General features: G+C 35.4%; 1 protein-coding gene across 9 annotated transcripts in view; it reads left to right on the forward strand.

Annotated features, from left to right (window-relative positions):
- Positions 1-17,947, forward strand: part of LOC142414428 (neurabin-1-like) — a 43,241-nt gene extending 25,294 nt beyond the window's left edge. For 5 of the 9 annotated variants that reach the window (XM_075511644.1, XM_075511641.1, XM_075511646.1 and 2 more), the window contains exons 14-19: positions 2,675-2,762; positions 3,884-3,955; positions 4,481-4,676; positions 9,951-10,067; positions 14,977-15,165; positions 16,542-17,947. In XM_075511644.1, the coding sequence (XP_075367759.1) occupies positions 2,675-2,762; positions 3,884-3,955; positions 4,481-4,676; positions 9,951-10,067; positions 14,977-15,165; positions 16,542-16,709 (830 nt within the window). In that variant the 3' untranslated portion in view covers positions 16,710-17,947. The remainder of the gene's footprint in view (positions 1-2,674; positions 2,763-3,883; positions 3,956-4,480; positions 4,677-9,950; positions 10,068-14,976; positions 15,166-16,541) is intronic. The other 4 variants (XM_075511645.1, XM_075511647.1, XM_075511648.1 and 1 more) reach the window with 3 other exon arrangements.
- Positions 17,948-18,814: the final 867 nt, after the last annotated feature.

The following is an 18,814-nucleotide window of genomic DNA, read 5'->3' on the forward strand; positions in this document are numbered from 1 at the left end:
AAAGTATGCAAGTCCATTGTATTCTATTTTTACTTACTGAAAGATTTTGATACAACAATAGTATGTTCTGAAATACGCTTATCTATCTTTTTATTCCTTCATCTGCAACGAGTTACCAAATTTCTACAAAAACTCAACATTTCTAAAATAAATTAGAGCGCCAAGAATCTAAAAGGTGCCTGCAGAATAAATGCTGTTTCAATTAAACAGTTACAGAAAGGAATAGGTCTAAGTCAGTTTGGTAAAAGCTCAAATCTATAAATCTAGAGAGTCTAAATGGTTGCCTTGACATAAGCTAGAGGGAAGCTAAGTCATTGACTATGGGTAATCAGTAAAGCTCCTAATACATTTCTGCAAAACACTAGCTTCATAAGTGGCAGTGTACTGGAGAGTAAGTTTGACTGATTTCCCGGTTCCCAGAAAAATTCAGTGTTGGCTTTGTGCTTCCAGACGTTATCCAGGTGTTTAAACAAGATACGGATTCTGAGTGTTATGGGAATTACCCCATTATTCATCTCGCCTTCTTAGGATATTTCTCACTAGAAAAGGTTAAAGGTGTTATAATCAGCCTAGTCACTACTAATCATTATTTGATAGAAGTATTTGGCTTTTTTTATTATGAATAATTGAAAAAGGGATCAGATAAAATATTTTAAATGCTTGATATTTCCTTTAGTCAGCTAGCACAATATATAACAGCAGATTACACTTGCTGTCTTTTCTGTACAGCTCGGACAAAAAATACCCTGAAAACAGGATTTGTTTTATACTCTCCTTACTCTGTGTGTTTCTATAAAGTCTTAAAAATAGTCTCTACCCCAGCTTCTGTTTCTTTTGTTTGTTTTTTTCAAAAAAAAAAAAAACAACTTACCAAACCAAGTACCTAATATATAAGTGATTTTTGCTTTCTTTTCTACAAATTTTTTGTGATGGCTGAAGTCACAAATTTTTTGTGATGTCTTAAAATTGGCAGAGTCACTGGAAGAGCTAATTAATGCAGTACATCAAAGATGAGGATTAGTATTGAAAGCTCACTCTTTGTAGGCAAAATGACACTAAATGCTACTTTCTGCTAGATTGTTGCTTTCTAACCATATTTAAATGTCTACCTATTATTTCATTGAAATAATCCTTTCTATTACCTTCCCATCCATTCACGTATCAGTCTGTATTTTAACTTATTGTACTGCATTTTAGAAATTACCTCTTTTCTTAAAATATTACCTCTGGAGAGAGAGGTGGAAACAAATGTCAATATTAAAATTAATTCTTCTGGTTTTGTATTTAAGTTGACAGGAAAAATAACCAGTTTAACTGGTAGTTATAATTTATTGGATGTTATATGTTTAGAAAGAGTGGTTAACTAATTAGATAAAGTTCTGATGTTGATCAGAAACTACTGATCAGATATGGGGGGAAAAAAAAAAAAAAAGGAAAAACCCCTGACTGTTCAGCATGTAAACTTTGAGATAACCATTATTTGTTTCAGGAAGGATTATTAACTGATGGAGTGGTGGGGAGTTGTCATCAGTTTTGTGTAATAAACATGATTTTTGTTTTTTACGATCCTTGAAGGCATCTGTGTACATTACTTTGTCAGGAGTTTTCTTGAAGGCAGAGCTTAAAACCTACTTTGCCTCACAAAAAGCAGGCTGCATCTCTTTCATAGGCTGCTTAGTTATGAAACACCTGATTTGCAATATGAAACGTATTTCAATTATTTTAAAAAAATAATCTAGTAGCCTGAGAATTTAAAAGAAAGTATGTTCAGGATTTGCAGTAATCTGTCACAATCCATTGGGAAGAGGTAGCGTGATGCTTAAGTTTGTCACTTAATTTCACTTAATAATTGAGCAGTTGGAATTGAACACACTCCCTCTGGTGAACAATTGGATCCTAGCAGGTTGTATTCCAGTTTTGAAAATACCACAGTCTTGGAGGAGCTTCAAAGTCCCAATTATTTCTTTAGAATGGTCACAGTTTGTATACTGTTTCCAAGAAACTCAGCTTGTTAGGATCTGTCTGCTCTCCAGGTACTGGCTATCATGTTGGTTAGGCACACTTTCTGGAGCTAGCAGCTTGCATAGGTAGCCCCTGTTCCAAGTAGCTAGCCTGGACTAGCTACTGAACCAGAAAAAATGCAAAAGGAACATCTTACAATATTTCAAGCGTAATAAAGGATGATGAAATGCTGTACTTGCTCACCTGTTGCTTTAAAACTGAGTTTCTTTCATGCATCTTATACTGGTTATCTAGTTGGTGTATTTTGAAGTTGACATTTTGCAAAAAAAGGAGGTACTTTTTTCTAAACCTATCTTAAACTATCTTGTTTGTAATTCATTGAAGCAAAATACTGTGGTAAGTTTTATCTTTCTGTAGACAGTGTAGAATTACTGTTTATCAAAAGCAATACTTTTGATCAGTCGTAAGCAACTGTTGCGTTGCCATTTTTGAATGGTACAGCACAGCCAGAATGATGGGAAGATGCCGTAGAGATTAATTTATGTTGATATGGCTGTAATATTTTCAGCTAGTATCTGCATGTGTGAATGTGAATTTTGATACTGTTACTCAGGTTTTAGTATCTTATTTACTTAGAAGCATCATCATAAGTACATGAAACTTGCAAGTATTTTTAGAATAACATTTTTATTTTTCATCCCTCTATGAAAAGCAGAAGAAAAGAAAAATGAAGACAGGACAGTAGAAACAAATGAAGGAACATCATCAGGGAAGTCCAAAAGGAGATTTCCAGATTTTGGGTAAGGTTTTACTTGTGTTCATTTGGAAATAAATGGTTTTCAGTGTTACTTTTGGAAAATATTATGTTCTCTAAATAAAAACAAGTTGCAGAAATCCGGTAATGCTACTTCATAGCCACACCACCAGATAGAGTCTTTTTCATCTTGAACTTGTAATGTTCCATTCATGCGTCTACCACATTTTGATTTTATTTATCTGTACTTTTTTCCCTCAAAGAATTTCTTGGGGTTCTTCAGTTTTTATCTGAATACACAATTTCTCTGTGAATTAAATTGCAAATCCATGTGTAGTTAGGCTCCAACAATATTTTGGAATAAAGACTCTAATGTTACGTCCTGCTGGCACTACAGTCTAAAATAGATACCTGTCTTGCCTTAATTCCCTCTACAGTAGAGGTGTTGTTACATAGGGTTTGACTATAGTAGCTGCTTACTGAACTGTTCCTTGGAGGCGGGCAGCAGTGGTGAGTGGATTTCTGAATTTCATTTAGAAGATGAGATTGTGAACAGGGCTAAAAAAAGTGCAAGCTGCACGTTATCTGGAAATGCAGTGTGGTAACTGGACTTGGGGATTTGAGAGAAGAGTTGCTACGTTTTGCAATAAGCCTTGCTCCTTTGGAGCCAGGTATAAAGCTTGTTGAAGCCAGCTAACATTGAAGACTCCGACTGGTACTGCAACAAATAAATCATAATGTATACCATAAAAAATGATAACTTATTTCACACACAGAGAATGTAGTTAGTGACTTAGTTCAAGACACTCTGCATTGTATATGAACATTTATATAGCAATAGAACTGTGTTCTTCCTCTTGGTTGTATCCACTATATGCTAAGTTTCTTTGGGCATTTTCTGTGTTTATTTTTATTGTATGTGGTCTTTGAAAGGTAACAGGTCTCTGAAAACCATTTCATAATTCTGTCATGGTTCTTAAATAAAATATGAATGACTACTTTTTTAATTGCATGCATAATTTGCAAAATCATGCTCTGTGTAACAACATAAATGTGGCTTTTTGAAGCTGTTGAAATCAATGTAAAAGCTAGCTTGTTGATTTAAAAAAAAATGCTGCACTGTGTAAATGTAAATGCTTTATGAAACTTGTGGTTTTTTCACTTCAGTGGATTACGGAAATCTGGGGGCAAGGGCAAGAAACAAGAAAAAGAAAATCTAAGAGGTTCTCTGGATAGCAGGTAGTTATTTTTGTTTTGTTTAATACAGACATGCTGCATTCCTAAAATTTTTAACCTAAGAATTTATTTGAAACTATCATTACTGTTTGGCCTTAAAGTACATTGAAGTATACCAGTAGCAAAATTCTGTGAAGATGAATGTAATGGTGTGGACATGAGCTTCTAATCTCATGAAATAAGAAAAATACATAGAATAGTATAGAGGAAACAATAAAGCAGAGTTACATTTTAAAGTGGCTCATAAGATTAACATGTTGTACCCTATCTTAAATATAAAAATTATATTTTGCTTAGGAAGGTGAAAGTTGAGTAAATTAAATTAACAAATTATTTGAAATTGTTAAATTGTTGTGTGAAACACTGCAAAAGCTCTTAAATTTGTGTTGTTCAAAAACTCAAATTATTTTGCATGGATATTTAAAGGCAAGTATCAGTTTTCATAAAAATGAGTGGTGTGTGTTTGGAGTTTGTTGGGGGTGGGGGGTGTTGCTGTTGTTTAAACACAATTTAATTTACTTATTTCAGAGGTTCCAGAGAACTGTTGGATGACTCTGGCAACAATCTATCTGCATCAGATTCAGATTCCCCTGTTCCTACTTGCATGCCTTTCTCTTGGTTTGGAGACAGCCACAAAGAGCCTCAGATTTCTAGTAGCAGCCTGCATGTTACTCAGAGTGGGCAGGACAGTTGTGAACACAGTCAAGAGAAGAACAGAAGCAAGGTAAAGATGACTAATTTGTGCTTTGAATACTTAAGTGTTGTATCTCGATAAAGTAAAAACATCAGTGCTTAGTATGTAGAAGCTTGATGATTTAGTCCTTGACCACGTCACCTTCTACAAATGTTGCTGCAGAAGTTTGAGACTTTACAGCCTTCACAAGCAGAAACTGTGTGAGTGTTCCCATTCCCTCCTATTCAGTTGAAGCATCAGTGGAGACTATTCAGGCTGAAGTAGCATCTAAGGAACAATCACGGGGTATGTTTTTTCGCTGGCTTATAATGATAAAAGTAATGCTAGCTTTAGGATAGTATAGTTTTAAAAGCCAATTCTGTTTCCCTGTTTAATACAGTCTAATGCTTGGAGGAAGTGTACATAAATAGAGGTCAGCTTCCCAGGCAGCTGGCCAACCAGTTCTTACTGTGCTGGAGTACCAGACAGGTGGATGAAGATAGTATCCTAGTTTTCATTAACAAATTTATTATTCAAAGCCAAGAGACACATCTGTAGAACACTCTCTCTTCTAGGAAACTGCTTCTGAGTAACTGATAATGTTCTAATAATTTAAAGCCTTTTAAACAGATCTTAAGAGTGAGGCTACACAGTTCAGTCTATAACCATAAAGTTACCATCTTTACAGTTTAAACTATTTGAAAGAAACGGCTGTAAAAAGTAAGAAGTTTAATGTGTGTGCTCTCTAAATATTTTTTTAAAGCCTATTTCAATGTAAGACTTGCTAACAATCTTACTAACTTACCTTCATTACTGTTTCCTTTGGATTTTGTCAGATTCAAAATTGTAGCTATTTGAGTAACCTCAAGCTAGGTTTATTCTTGAGTTTCACACTTTTTCTTCACTTTCGTTGTCTAAAATACCTTTTCACTTTTTCCTTTTCCTCTGTGTTACTAGATTTGTAACTTATTTCTCTCTAGAAGAGAAACTTGCCGGGTTGTAGTCCATGAAGTCACTGATATTTTGCATAGATGGCAGATAACAAGTTGGCTTTCCATGTTTCCAGATGCCAATTTGCATTAAAATGCTGTTATAATACTTTTTTTTTAAATTACCTTCTATTTTCTTAGTGTGAATTTACAGTCCCTGTGACAGGAGTAAGCTGTCTGCATACATAGTTTGTAAAAAATACAGAAAGTGATTTTAGAACCATACAATACCTTACTACATAGGAACTTAAGAAGAGTAGGAACTCTTTAATCTCTGAAGTAGAATGAGACTTTACAGAATACTGTCCAGTGTGTGTCAGTCTTGTGTATTTACAGCTCCTGCATTGTTTGCTTCTGTTGAAGCATGTAGTGGCCAAAAGATGTTTCTGTAAATAACCCAAGGATCTTGGGACTCCAGGATCCATGTTGAAGGGGATATGTATACGCTTTGGTACAATTTTTGTTTAAATAGGAGTGCATGGTTGATCTCTTCATAGGCTGTAGCAAAGCTATCAAGAGATATTTTCTGTATAGATAAACATTCAGTGTTTTAGCTTTCAAAGTCATTGGTTCAGAAGAACCCATCTGTCCCCTCTTCCTCCTTTCTGTCTGATTCTAATTTTTCTGAGCATAGTAAAAGTCCCACAGCTGCATTTCTACTGTAAGCACCTGTAATGTGCTTAAGCACCCCTTAATGTGTTTATATAGACACCTTTTTTGGCAATCAAAAAGGTATAGATCTTACCAGCTTGGGTGCTCTCTTCCTTTCCACGTTGCCCATAATAGCCTTTTCTTCTCATCATTGTATACTTTATCCAAGTTGATCATCACTTTAACCTTCCAGCTGGTTTCTTGCCTAATGTTTTATTTTTTGTTTCCTTCTCATGCTCCAGTATGTAATAGCTGCTTGCTGCTCTTTTCTTTTCCTTAGTGCCAGCTGCAAACCAGCAGCTGGAAGAATATACAAGTCTTCAGCTATACTCCTGCTTTGTAAAGTGGTAGAAAGCTGACCCTGTTAAAGAACAGATTCTCATACATTAATTGATCCTAAAATCATACTCAGCCTCTCCAAAGTCAGGCTGTTTTTACTTTGCAACGTTTGGGGTCTTTTATAAAGGTGGTAATGTGACAGTAGCTACTTCTTGGAATGACTAATCTTTGTAGATCTTAACCTGCAGTTGATCATTAAGTTTGCACTACAATAACAAGGCTTTGGCTGGTAAACCTCACTATGAAAAGACATTAAAACTGAGAAAGAAATGTGCTTGACCACTCAGCAGTGAGTCTTGTTACTAAAACAACATAACAGCAGGGACAAAATAATCTTCCCAGAATTTAAGGAAAGAATACTCTTCTTTTGTTGATGTTAACTCCATTTGTTGCTTTTATTTCTGTAGTATCCTATATGATCAGGTGAAAGCATTTCTTAAAGAGCAGGATATAAACTATTTATATCCTAGTACCTTAAATCTTAGGAAACATACCTATGAAACCTCTTCTATCAAAATTCTGAGCTCTTCAAGAATCAAAAATCTTTGCAACTGGCTCTAAATACTTTAAAAGGAAATTACTACTTCTTTAAACCGAATAGGAGCAGAGGGAGGAGAAAACATAACAACTGGTGCTGAGATGCTTTACTTTTGGCTATGTTTTCTTTGTATTTTTTCTAAGGTCTCATTAAATATTTTGCTCAAATATCATCCTGTCTGTCTCTCTCTCTCCCCCCTCCCCCAACCCTTCTTTTTTTTTTTTTTTTTCCCTAAATTATTCTCGGTTGCTCTGCAAAGGTAGAAAGAGTGAACTGAGGGTGGCTAAAAGAAAAGTTCCTAAAGAGATTTTCAGTTTGGGTCAAAATTAATTTGAGAATAGGTTGATGGACAAAGTATTCTGTTGTTTCTGGTATTACTTTTTACAGCTAAAAGACTGAAGAAGTCCCTAAAATATAATGTAATTAATAAAATAATCTACATGGTAAATAGAACACCATTTTTCAGTCATGTACAGTACCACACTCCATGAAAAGGTAGCAGGAAAACTCAAGTGGTTTGGGGTGGGGTTTTTTTGTTTGTTGGGTTGTGGTGGTGTTTTCTTTCTTGTTGTTTTTTTGTTTTCTTTACTTTTTTCTTTTTTGTTTTTTAAGACTGGAAATGCATATCAGTAATTTAGTGTAAGAGGGAGTGCAAAGATCAAGTATCCGCCCCCAAAACAAAAATGGAATAATCTAGAAAAATATAGAGTTCATGTTAAACTGAAATCAGAACACAAATACAGAAGTGCTCAATGAAGACAACTGCAAAAACGTAGTTCTCTTATAGGAGGATAAGGTACTGAAGAAAAACGTCTTTAACATCAGCTTAATTTAGGATCTCAGATTATTTATGTGTATAGGGATATGGTATGGCATCCTTACAAAGTATAGTTAGTTGATTAGAGACTTGGAGAAAATTAGAGAAAATAATGGTAAATAATTGCATACTGTTTGTAGGCAACAAAGAGTAGTGCTGAGAAATAAATTTTAGAAAGGCAAAAGTAGAGGCAGGCTTTTGGCAGAATTACTTTTCACTCACTAAAGAAAAATAACGTAGAGGTCAGGATCTGAGTTGGAAATGGAGGTAATCAAATTAGAAAATGTTCTGGGAAACACAAACATTAGTATTCTTTAGAAGGATTCTCTTACCAAACCTGCTGTGAAGTTTTCAGGTGTAGCATCTGATTTTTTTTCATAGTCTTCAGCTTGAGTCACAGGCTGCTCAGGTAACCTGCCTGAGGTTGTACGAGTACTGGCTTCTGGATAAGTTTGAACCTAGACCCTGTTGCTTTTAGATGCTAAGGCAGATGTACAGATCCACAAGCTTCCTTTAAACACAAAGTGTAATAACTGAATGTAAACAGTAAATGCTATGAAGATTTTACATTCTTTCAATATGATAGTTCTTGCATTAGTCATATTTCTAACATGAATTTTACTTTGTTACATATTTTAAAAATATGTTACACTTTTAAAAAATAATAGTACTTTATTGATTTATTAAAATAATAAATTTGTCAATCTTTTATTTCAGAAGAATTTTCTATTTTGAAAATAATTTGTTCAGGCTGTCAAACTGCATAATTACTGTAGATTTACAGTGTTAAACCATTTGTTGTAAAGACATCCAAGTAATTGTTTAACTTCTGAAATGTTCAGCTTTATTATGGTGTTTTTACACTATTTGGTACTTTAACTATAAAGAAGATTTTACATAGCTTGATACAGCCCATTTATTATAAAAATTCTTCTAAAGATATTTTATATCTATGTGGTATTTTTCATATCAAGGTAATTTTCAGATGAGATGATTCTGTGCCTCAAATGCAGCCACCTCAAAATTGAATCATAGAATCATAGAGTAGTTTGGGTTGGAAGGGACCTTTACAGGTCATCTAGTCCAACCCCCCTGCAGTGAGCAGGGACATCTTCAACTAGATCAGGTTGCTCAGAGCCCCGTCCAACCTGACCTGGAATGTTTCCAGGGATGGGGCATCTACCACCTCTCTGGGCAACCTGTTCCAGTGTTTCACCACCCTCATCGAAGCTGTTAAAATGAACAGCAATACAAGACAGTATCTTAAATCAGAATTTCAAGTTTTGTGAAAGCTTGTCCTTAGGCAAGCTCTGTATTCTCTGTTCATGAACGATTTTAAACCCTGATCTGCCAGCTGCCAAAAGCCCCTTGCTATTCCAATTCTCAATGTATGTCAGGCAGACAGCCTATTTGTTTCACTATTGACTACAGTGGTTCCATAGTGGGCAAACTAGGAAGTCTAAACCTAGTTCTTGTTTTCAGAAATTTTATAAGTTATGCGGGCACTTCTGTGCCATGGGAATCTTAATGACCATAAACCATTAGGACTGACTTTTATCTTGCCAATAGAACAGCACCTTCTGAAGCACATCCATGGTGCTTGTGTAGGTTTCAGTTGAATACAAACTTTGCATGAATCATTCCACCAATGAATCTTAAATTGCTTCTCCCCGAGTGTGGTATGCCTGCTGAAAAAGTAACCGCATGTATTTCCTTGTGTACTTCAACACCGCTTAAGGTTATGACTGATTCTCCACACAAGGTGCTCTTATTGGGGATATTGCTTTAAATTTGTTATTGTGTTTTTGAATTCAGAAGTTTAACAAAAACAAGTCAGATGCTTGATCTAGTAAGTGCATTGCATATGTGATCTAAAAATAACTGAGTCATAGTATCTTTTTTTACCAAAACCCAAAATTATTAGAATGTCACCTTATGACTTGCTTTTCCAAGGAGTGAGTTAATAAAACGTTATTTCCACTTGTTTGCAGAGTAGAATTGTCATAGATGATACATACCATAGCAAGCCAAGTTGTGAACTTTCAGGGTTAGTGACAGAACCAAATCTGTCAGGTCGTTCACACACTTTAACCTTCTCTTCAAATGAGGTGAGTTTCAAAGTGTGTATATGTGTCTTGTTGATGTTGTTTTTCACGCTACAGCATGTTTAATAGGAACAGATTTGTGTAATGTGGAACTAGATGGCTGTTTCTGTATTTGAATGTTGAAGAGCACTGTAAAGAATCATAAGCTGTTACTGAACTAAGGACATGGACTAGTAGATGCCATATCAGCCTTTGTGTTCTGATCCTAGTTATATCCTAAAAATTGGAATGAACTCTCTCTGATGAAATAGCAGTTTTTAATTTTAAATATTTTTAATTTTTAATATTTTTAAACACCTTTCTGTTCCACTAATTTAAAACAACTTCCTGGGTGAATGAAAACTGCAGTTTTTGACCTTGTCTTCACATCCATGCAGGTTTGTTTTGCCATAAAATTTCATCTAAATAAAAACAAACAAATGAAAAAAGGAGGGGGGGGGGGGAACAAACAAACAAACAAAAACCAAACCAAAAAACACCCCACAAAACAGAATATAGTGGTTCTGATATATAGGTAGAAACTAGATACCTGAAAGTCAGTGTTTGTTCCCCTGGAGAACTACCTACTTTGGCTACACCTGAAACCTAAAGTCTACACTTCGGTAACATTCTGAGATATTGTTTCATTCAGTGTTTGACTGATGGATGTCTTTATAAATTAAATCCTTTATAGACTAGGAGGAGTCATTAAAAGCTGAACACAGTAATCTTCCAGAAGTGAGTTAGAGGGCTTGCCAAACTGGTAGTGATAATGTTTGAAGAAAAAAATTAAATGGTGGTTCATGAATGTGGGGGTTTGTTATTAGCTATCTTAAACCAGGCTTTGTTGAAAATCTTAAAATATTCCAGTAATATGTAGAAAGTCAGAACAGTCTTAGAAACAATGTTATAAATATGAAATCACTAACATAAAAATCTGGGGCATCAAAAATCATGTAACTAGTTTACAGGTTTCAGTAGTGGATTAATTTCTTGCAGATTTTTATCAGAGATGGCAGTCATAGATCTAATGAAAACCAGAGGAACTCTAGTTAATATCTATCATTGCAAGTGCTCCCTGCAGTTTTTTGAAAGGAATGGTTCATGAATGGAATATGTGTTTCTAAAACTTCCAAGTAGTATAAATCGTAAGATTTAGGAAGCTAAATTTCTTGAATATTGTTCTTTGATCAGTGTTACAACTTTCAGTAAACTGGTTCTAAAACTCAAATGAAAGTTGTCTATTACTAGTTGTGCATGTGTAAAGTGATTATTTAAGCCTTTTTTTTGTTATAGATGAGTCTGATTCTAGTGTTCTCTCCAGTTCATACGTTGCTTATGAGCAATGAAAGTTGTTTGTACCTGTTCAGTGGTTACATTGTTATCGGGGTCTGTTCTGAGGATAATGATAAATAAACTCTGAGCTGGTTTCTCTTTTGGAAAGCAGTATGTGTGGAAAAAAATAGGTAGTTCTGTTCTTGGGGTTTTTTTAATTAGTAGTACAATACACTGAAGTCTAGGAAAAAATAAGTAACCAATCTTATAGCAATTTTGGATATTTCAAATCCTTAACTGAAGCCCTTAAAAATTAGAATTTCTACCTGGTGCTTGTTGTTCAGATAGGTTCATAAAGATCCAGCAGGGATCATGCTAGCCAGTGTAACAGCCCCTGCTTTCAGAGGAATGGGCTACTGCATGCTGCCGTACAGATCCTGGAATTGTTGGTAGACAGGAGATGGAAACACCTCTTAGAAATCTAGACGGGAGCAGCACTGAAGAGTCTGCCTCTGCTGGGCAGGTACTCACAGGCAGTTTGGGGAAGTGACTGTGGTGAGAGTGAGGTTGTTAGCAGCCAGCTAACAACTGCAAAAGCACCTCCACTCACAGGTGGTTAGCAAGCTAGCTGGTAATCCCTCCTACGCTTCTGAAGTTTTTAATCTGTTAAATGGTGTGATGGCATTGGTGTGTTCTTGGGTTTTGTATTTTTATCTTTAGAGCCTTCAGTATTTCTGTACTTGCGTTCTGAATCACCTGCGTGTTTATGCAGGAGCACGTGGTTTTCTCATGCTCCATAGCTTATAAGGAGTTTTAGTTCTGCTTTCTGAATTTGCAGCTGATCGTGTGTGTGGTGGCTGTTTTGGAGATGTAATTCTGATGTACATACAGCTTGGGACAGTCCCTCTGCCTCTGGAAGGATGGTAAACAATTGGAAAAAAAATTATGTAGAGGTGTTATTTAATGACCAATAAGCATTACTCAAAAATCAGTGTTCTTCATCTTCTACGCTTTTCACTTTCCTATTGATATTCTGAAAAAATAGCTACAGATGTGCTTTTCCCTTGTGCAGTAGTGAACAATTCAAATTATACAGGATTAAATATCTTCCTGTTCACTTCTGTGAGGAGATGATGTCTAAGTGTTTTAGCACAGATTCAGTTTTTGGTACAACTTCTTCTGGTTTTAGGGTTGTGTCTTTACCAATATGAAGTAGGAGGAGTTTTTTAGCAACTGATGATGCTGAAAGCCTAGACTGGTATTAGTAGCTCAGTCTGGAGGACTCCTCCATGGTACAGTCTGTTAGCTGCTCTAATCCGTGCTGCTTGGAGGAACTGGTGCAGAGAGCCTCCGAGATTCTGTCGGGGGACCGCATTCCCCTGGCGAAATGAATGAATCTGGGCCTCTTTGTTTGACAGGAGTACACCTTCTTCAAGTACTTATACCCTGAAGTTACAGAGGTGAAGTTGTTGCATGGCTAGCACAGATTAAATAAAACCAGTGAGTGAGTTCCAACTGGAATAAAACATTTTACACATTTCCCGGTGTAAAGGAGATACAGATATACACATACACCCCCTAAAGCATAAAAGTAGATATATATATATATATATGTGGCAATATATATTTTAGTATTTCTTGCTGCTGATAGACCACACACGACTCTGAGATACAGGTCAAACTTGAAATGGAAAAAGTTTCCCCTTTTTAATGTATTATTCATGAACACTTGCTAGTATGAGACAAAATAAAAAGTTACCAATATGTATTTTTGTATTACAATATCAGGTTAAGGAGTACTATTATCTAAAATTATTTAAAATAAACAGGCATTTTGAAATTCCTTTAGTAATTTATACAATGAATCTTGTTTTCTCTCTATGAAGCATCTCAAGCTTGATAGCTTGGATAGAAAACTCACTGTGCCCCAGTTGTCTTGATACAGATGCTGTATAGAGCACTTCAAGCAAAACTGCTTCTAGAGCCCTTTGCTGTTATTTTGTGAAAATTGCAATTCTTTTGCACATCAGGAAGGTGGATGTGTTCACACTTGTTATATCTACATAAGCATTTTAATTTGGATTAGGAGTTCATTTTTGAAGTAAATCTCCTGATTGGCCTCACCTGCCTTACTTTGATTTATCTTGGAAATCAAATCAGATGTGCTCCAACAGTGCTCCTGGTGCATTCCAGCTGCTAGTAGCCATTGAGTCTGTGTGACCAGACTAGAGCTATTCGGAAGTGAAAATCCTTTGAAATGCTTCAGCACAAACTGTTCCGCTCTACAAACTTGTTCCTATTTATCTGCACTACCTCCTAATGTAACCGCTGTCCTTTGTTTCACAGACCAGGGAAAGTAAAACTGTTTCTAATTACATGTAGTCCTCTGATACATCAGAAATTTAAAATTGTATTTGTTCCACCTCAGACGTGTGTTCCATGTTGTGCTCTCAGATCCAGTTTACTGTATGGTCGGATTGTGTGACAGGCCTATGTCCCACTATCTTTCACTTGCAATCGCCAGAATTATTTCGTTACATTCAATCAACTCTCCCAAATTTTCCATCAAGGGAGCTGGATTTTGTGAGGTCCCTCCAGTTGGGAGCTGTAGTTGTTCACGTGAAACTTATAGGGTCAGGTCTCAAATCCATCACTAAAAAGATGCTCATTTCCATGTTTTCTGTTTACAAATGACATGTGTAAGCCTTGCTGGAAAAAGTGGGCATACTTTCCACTGTTTTGCAAGTATCTTCGGTAAGTAGTGGAAACTGCCTAGTGGAGCAGTCTGCAGGTCTTAATGCAGCCTGTACTCAGTCATGAGCTAGTGAGAGATCATTTTGGATAGTTAATAAAACTTCGGGTAACTCTGTTACTGACTCAAGTATCACACTAGAATTTCTTCTTTACATTGAGCTCTGTCTTATGTTGCTTTTCTTTTGTGATAAAGTAATAGAGCGCTTCAGGACGAACTCCAGTACCTTGTTCCCCACTCAGAAGCCAACGGAAATTGAAGCAGGGAGCTTCAAAAGCTCTGTGAGCTGGCAAAGTGTATTTTCAGTGGAAGGCTACAAGCTCTTATGTTTCTGAAATGGTAGTCTTCTAGGCAGACCCTTTAAAATGTTGACGTGATGGCATTAGATGAAAGAATGAAGAGTCCTCTCTTTTTAGAAATGCACCAAACTTAGTAAAACTGTACCTGGAACAGTCACCAGATTTACTGACTACTAGAATTGCTTTTATTCTGGATTTCCTTCACTTAGCACTTCAACTGTATTATTGATTATTGTTACTTGATTCTTCTTGATGCTGTGTAAGGCAGTATCTAACAGTAGGATTGAGCTACCTTAACCGACTGAGGAAGCTTGTTCATTGTTAGGATACGTCAAACTTAAGCGAATGCTTTGCTGTATAATTTCTTAGAGAAAACCATTTGTGTTCTCTATTTCTGACTTAGTTTGTGTTGAATGTTGTAGCATCTTCTTGTTTATAGCAAACTCCTAGGCAAACTGACTATAAACTGTGATCTCAAGAACTTAAGTCCTTTTGGAGTTAGAATATGTTTAAAAATGCATTTTGTTAATCAAACTCAATTGGCAACTGGAATTCAACATATAGTCAAGTAAAACATTGCTTATGGTGACTTTTCTCAACTGGTTAGGCACTAGATGATGAATTTACAACAACAGGAAAGCAGAATCAATGGCACAGTAGACCTATTTCTGAATGGACCACCCAGCAAGTATGCCACTGGTTAATGGGAATGAACATGGAGCAGTATATTACAGAGTTCACAGCTATGAACGTAGATGGACAGCAGTTAATGCAGCTCGACAGTGAGAAGTTAAAGGTATGTGAATATCTCAGGATAGATTTGTAACTGTATAAATTTCACTGCTTATTCAGACATATTTTTAACCTACAAAGTCTATTTTCCTGTTTTCATGGCTTTTTAAGGATAGAGTTTTGCTTTTTAAATACTTGGAGACTATACAGTTAGATGAGAATTTAGTTAATTCATTGTACAATTAAAGACAAGCTGTTTTTAATCAGAAGAATACCAAATATTTCTTCCTTGTTTGCATCTTGAGGAAATCAAAATAAGCACAATTCCCCAAAGGGGCTTGATACATCTACCGTCAATCTCAGCATAAGGTCATATCAAAACAAGATCCAGCCAATTCAAATACATAGAATTGGAGGCTCCAGTTTTAGAAATCTGTTTCTTCCACATCTCCTCTTCAAATGGGAAGGCTAAAATCCTATTTTAAATGTTTTTGGGTTTTACTCCTGCTGAAAAAATCTATTCTAAATCTTTCTTTTGAGCCTTTTCTTGCCATTTTACGTCTGGAAGCTGCATGGTATGTATCCCTTATAGTGCTAGTAAACTCTTTCGATTTTTCTTTTTCATTAGATTTATCAGACTGCATTTTGGACAGGCAAGATATGAGACTAAAATGAGGTTCATTGGTCTATTCTGGCATATGGCAAATCATTGTTCATGATCAATAGCAGGATTTGAGTGTTTTAGGGAGAAAAAAAGTGTCTAACTTCAGTCTCCAAAATATACCTGCGTTTTAGAATAGACATGCAACACTAAATGTTCTGTATTTTGTTAAATAAATATTTCCTTGGACACAGAGGAAATGCCTGTTACTGGTCTGTCAAATGACTGTCTCTGTTTGAGAAACTTTGGATGTTGATGCTTAAAGCTTCATTTACACCTAATTCCATTCAGAGTTCCATACAGTGAGAGTGCTGCCTGTAACTTGGAATCGGGTACTGCCACCTGCTGATCAAAAATCAAAGTGTACCATTTACTTAATACACTTTTTAAAATCCTTAATATTAAAAATTAAAGAGTAGTTACTGAATATAAATTCCTCTTGTATAAAAAAAGCTAGAAAAATATTTTGAGACTACTATTTATTATGCTATTTGCTGGAAATTCTTAGGTGTCTATGTGTTTGTAAAATGCAACGAGAAGCTGTTATTTCACAACCAAATGAGTAAGCCCTTGTTTCCTTACTTACCTTGTTACCCAGATGATCATTTACAACGCTCTTGAGGACTTAGGTCCTTATTTTTCAAATAAACAGACTATATTGCAGCAAAATAAATAACACTTTCTTAAACTGTTCATGCACAAGCACTGGCGACAGTGCTGTTGGAAAAATTAATGATGAGGTATTTTTCTTCCCCCCCCGCCCCCCCATTCCCCCAAAGGCTTTAGGAGTTTCCAGTCAAAATGACCGATCAACAATAAAGAAAAAAATTAAGGATATTAGAAAAACACAAGAAAAACTGGAAAAGCAGAAGGAAAAGGTTCAAAAGAAGGAGAGAGAAGTTCGCAAGACTGGCAGAGTGGTAGCCACTCTTGAATCAAGCTGCTGAAATGACCCCGCTTTGTTTTAGCACAGACTTTCTTCATCTTGAGGAAGTCCAGCAGATTTGTATATAATTGTACAGTTGAGGGAGGAGGGAAAGTGCAACAGTTTAACATGGTAGGTGGTTTTTTACCTTTTAATTATGGTCCCTCCCTATTGCAACCCAATAAAATGAAATGTTTTCAGTATTTTTACTCCTAGTTGGCTCTGCTTGTACTAATAGACAATAATTTAACTTTCTGCCTTAAGTAATATTTGTGCTTCTAAGACCTCATATCCCTTTTCATTGAAATTGATGTTTGTGAAAAGTAGAATACTGTATTAAAAATCATTCCAATATTAGTCAACTAGCATTTGATAGAGTTGAATCTGATAGAGGGACAATAGAAAAATCCTGCCAACAAATTCAGTCTGTGATAGTCTGTTTATCTGTTGCTACTAAAGATGTATAGTAAAAATTAAGTTTAAGAAAATGGTGATGTCAAATTAATTTAAAAAGAAAGCATGTATTTCAAATTTATGGACTATTTTGTTTAAATTCCTGCATTTCTGGGGTTTTCATTCAAAGTTCACTGTAGTAGCACATGGTTTTTGAATTCTATGTGTTGCAATTTACTGAGAAAATAAGAAATATTAAGTAGTTCTCACAAACTACGTACACTAAGCATAATATTAAGTTTTCTGTACACTACTCGTATGGTGTTGGGACAAGGTTTAAACCTATAAATAAGATCTTTTTTAACCTATTTTTCCTAAATGATACATAGTTTTATAGATTTATGCTATGAATAAGATCAATTTGCAATACATGTATTTCTCTTTTCTACCTGCTACAAGATTTTTGCGGACCAAATTTATATATTTTCTAATTTTAAACTATACTGTTTTTCAAACTTAAAACACTGAGGGAAGAATTGTAGGAAAAATTATCACTGAAGCACTGGGTTTCTGCATTGTATTTAAATGTTCGATTGTAGACTACAGATTATTTCTCTTTAAAGGAGGATTTGATTCTCAGAATAGTTTAGAACATGAATTGGTGTTTTGTATATTTACATACTATTTTCTAGAGATTCTACAACAGCACTTCCTTTAATTAGATTATTCCAGAAACATAGACTAGTTTAAATATCAATTCCACCATAGAATGGACTAGAACAAAACTTACATAATTTGTTTATGTGGACCAAGTTCTCCTTTAAATCTATGGACTGGTTTTCATTTTAATTAAATGAATGAACTTCACTGTTGGTGTTTCAGTTATTTTCTTGTATAAATGTCTTACGAATTTCAGCAAAAGGACTGTGTGGAAATGCTGCTGCACACGATGCATTTCCAAAATAAAGTTGGAAAATCTTGGTAATAATTACTTTTAAAAAGCGGTTCAATTTGCAGTTTTGTGCATTAAGAAACAATTCTTTGGTCAAGATTTAACTCATTTACTTTGTTTCCAGTAGCTTTGAGTTTGTACTCCTAACTTACAGACCTTGAGCCAGAGAGGAATGCTGCCCTACTGATAAAATAGAAGGGAATTAGAAGTACAGAATGATCAAATGCTTAGGATCACACATGGAAAACCACCCTTTGATTAATTCAGTCAAGGAAGTTTATTTCTCAGTTAACTACTTTCAACTAGAACAGAGAATATTGATACAACCATGTCTTTCCTTTAAGCCTACTGAACTGAATGTTGCACCCTGTGAAGAGTTTCTCAGGAAGGAGACTAGTGGAAGTAATGGTTTCAAAGGTTTGCCTGTGTGCAGAGCTGCTGTAGTTAAACGGGGCGATAGCAGGGATGATAAACTCACCTGGCACCTGAGCATAAGAACATTGATTATTACAGACCACAGCATTTAACATCTGTCTGATGCTAAACAAGAAGCTCCACGGAACTCGCTTAGTACCAAGCCACAAAATCACTGAACTGAAAGTTTAATTTTTAAAATAGTTTTAATGAATAAATGTAGTGATTCTTTCAAAAAATTAAGTTAACACAAACCAAGATTAATTTTACAGTGCAAGACCGAGCTCATTTGCATACAGAACTATTAATCTCAGCATTTTGATAGCTGAGCTAGTATACTAATTTTCTACAGTGATTCACTTCAACTT

Source organism: Mycteria americana, chromosome 9 (genome assembly GCF_035582795.1).
Source record: "Mycteria americana isolate JAX WOST 10 ecotype Jacksonville Zoo and Gardens chromosome 9, USCA_MyAme_1.0, whole genome shotgun sequence".
Classification (NCBI taxonomy): domain Eukaryota; kingdom Metazoa; phylum Chordata; class Aves; order Ciconiiformes; family Ciconiidae; genus Mycteria; species Mycteria americana.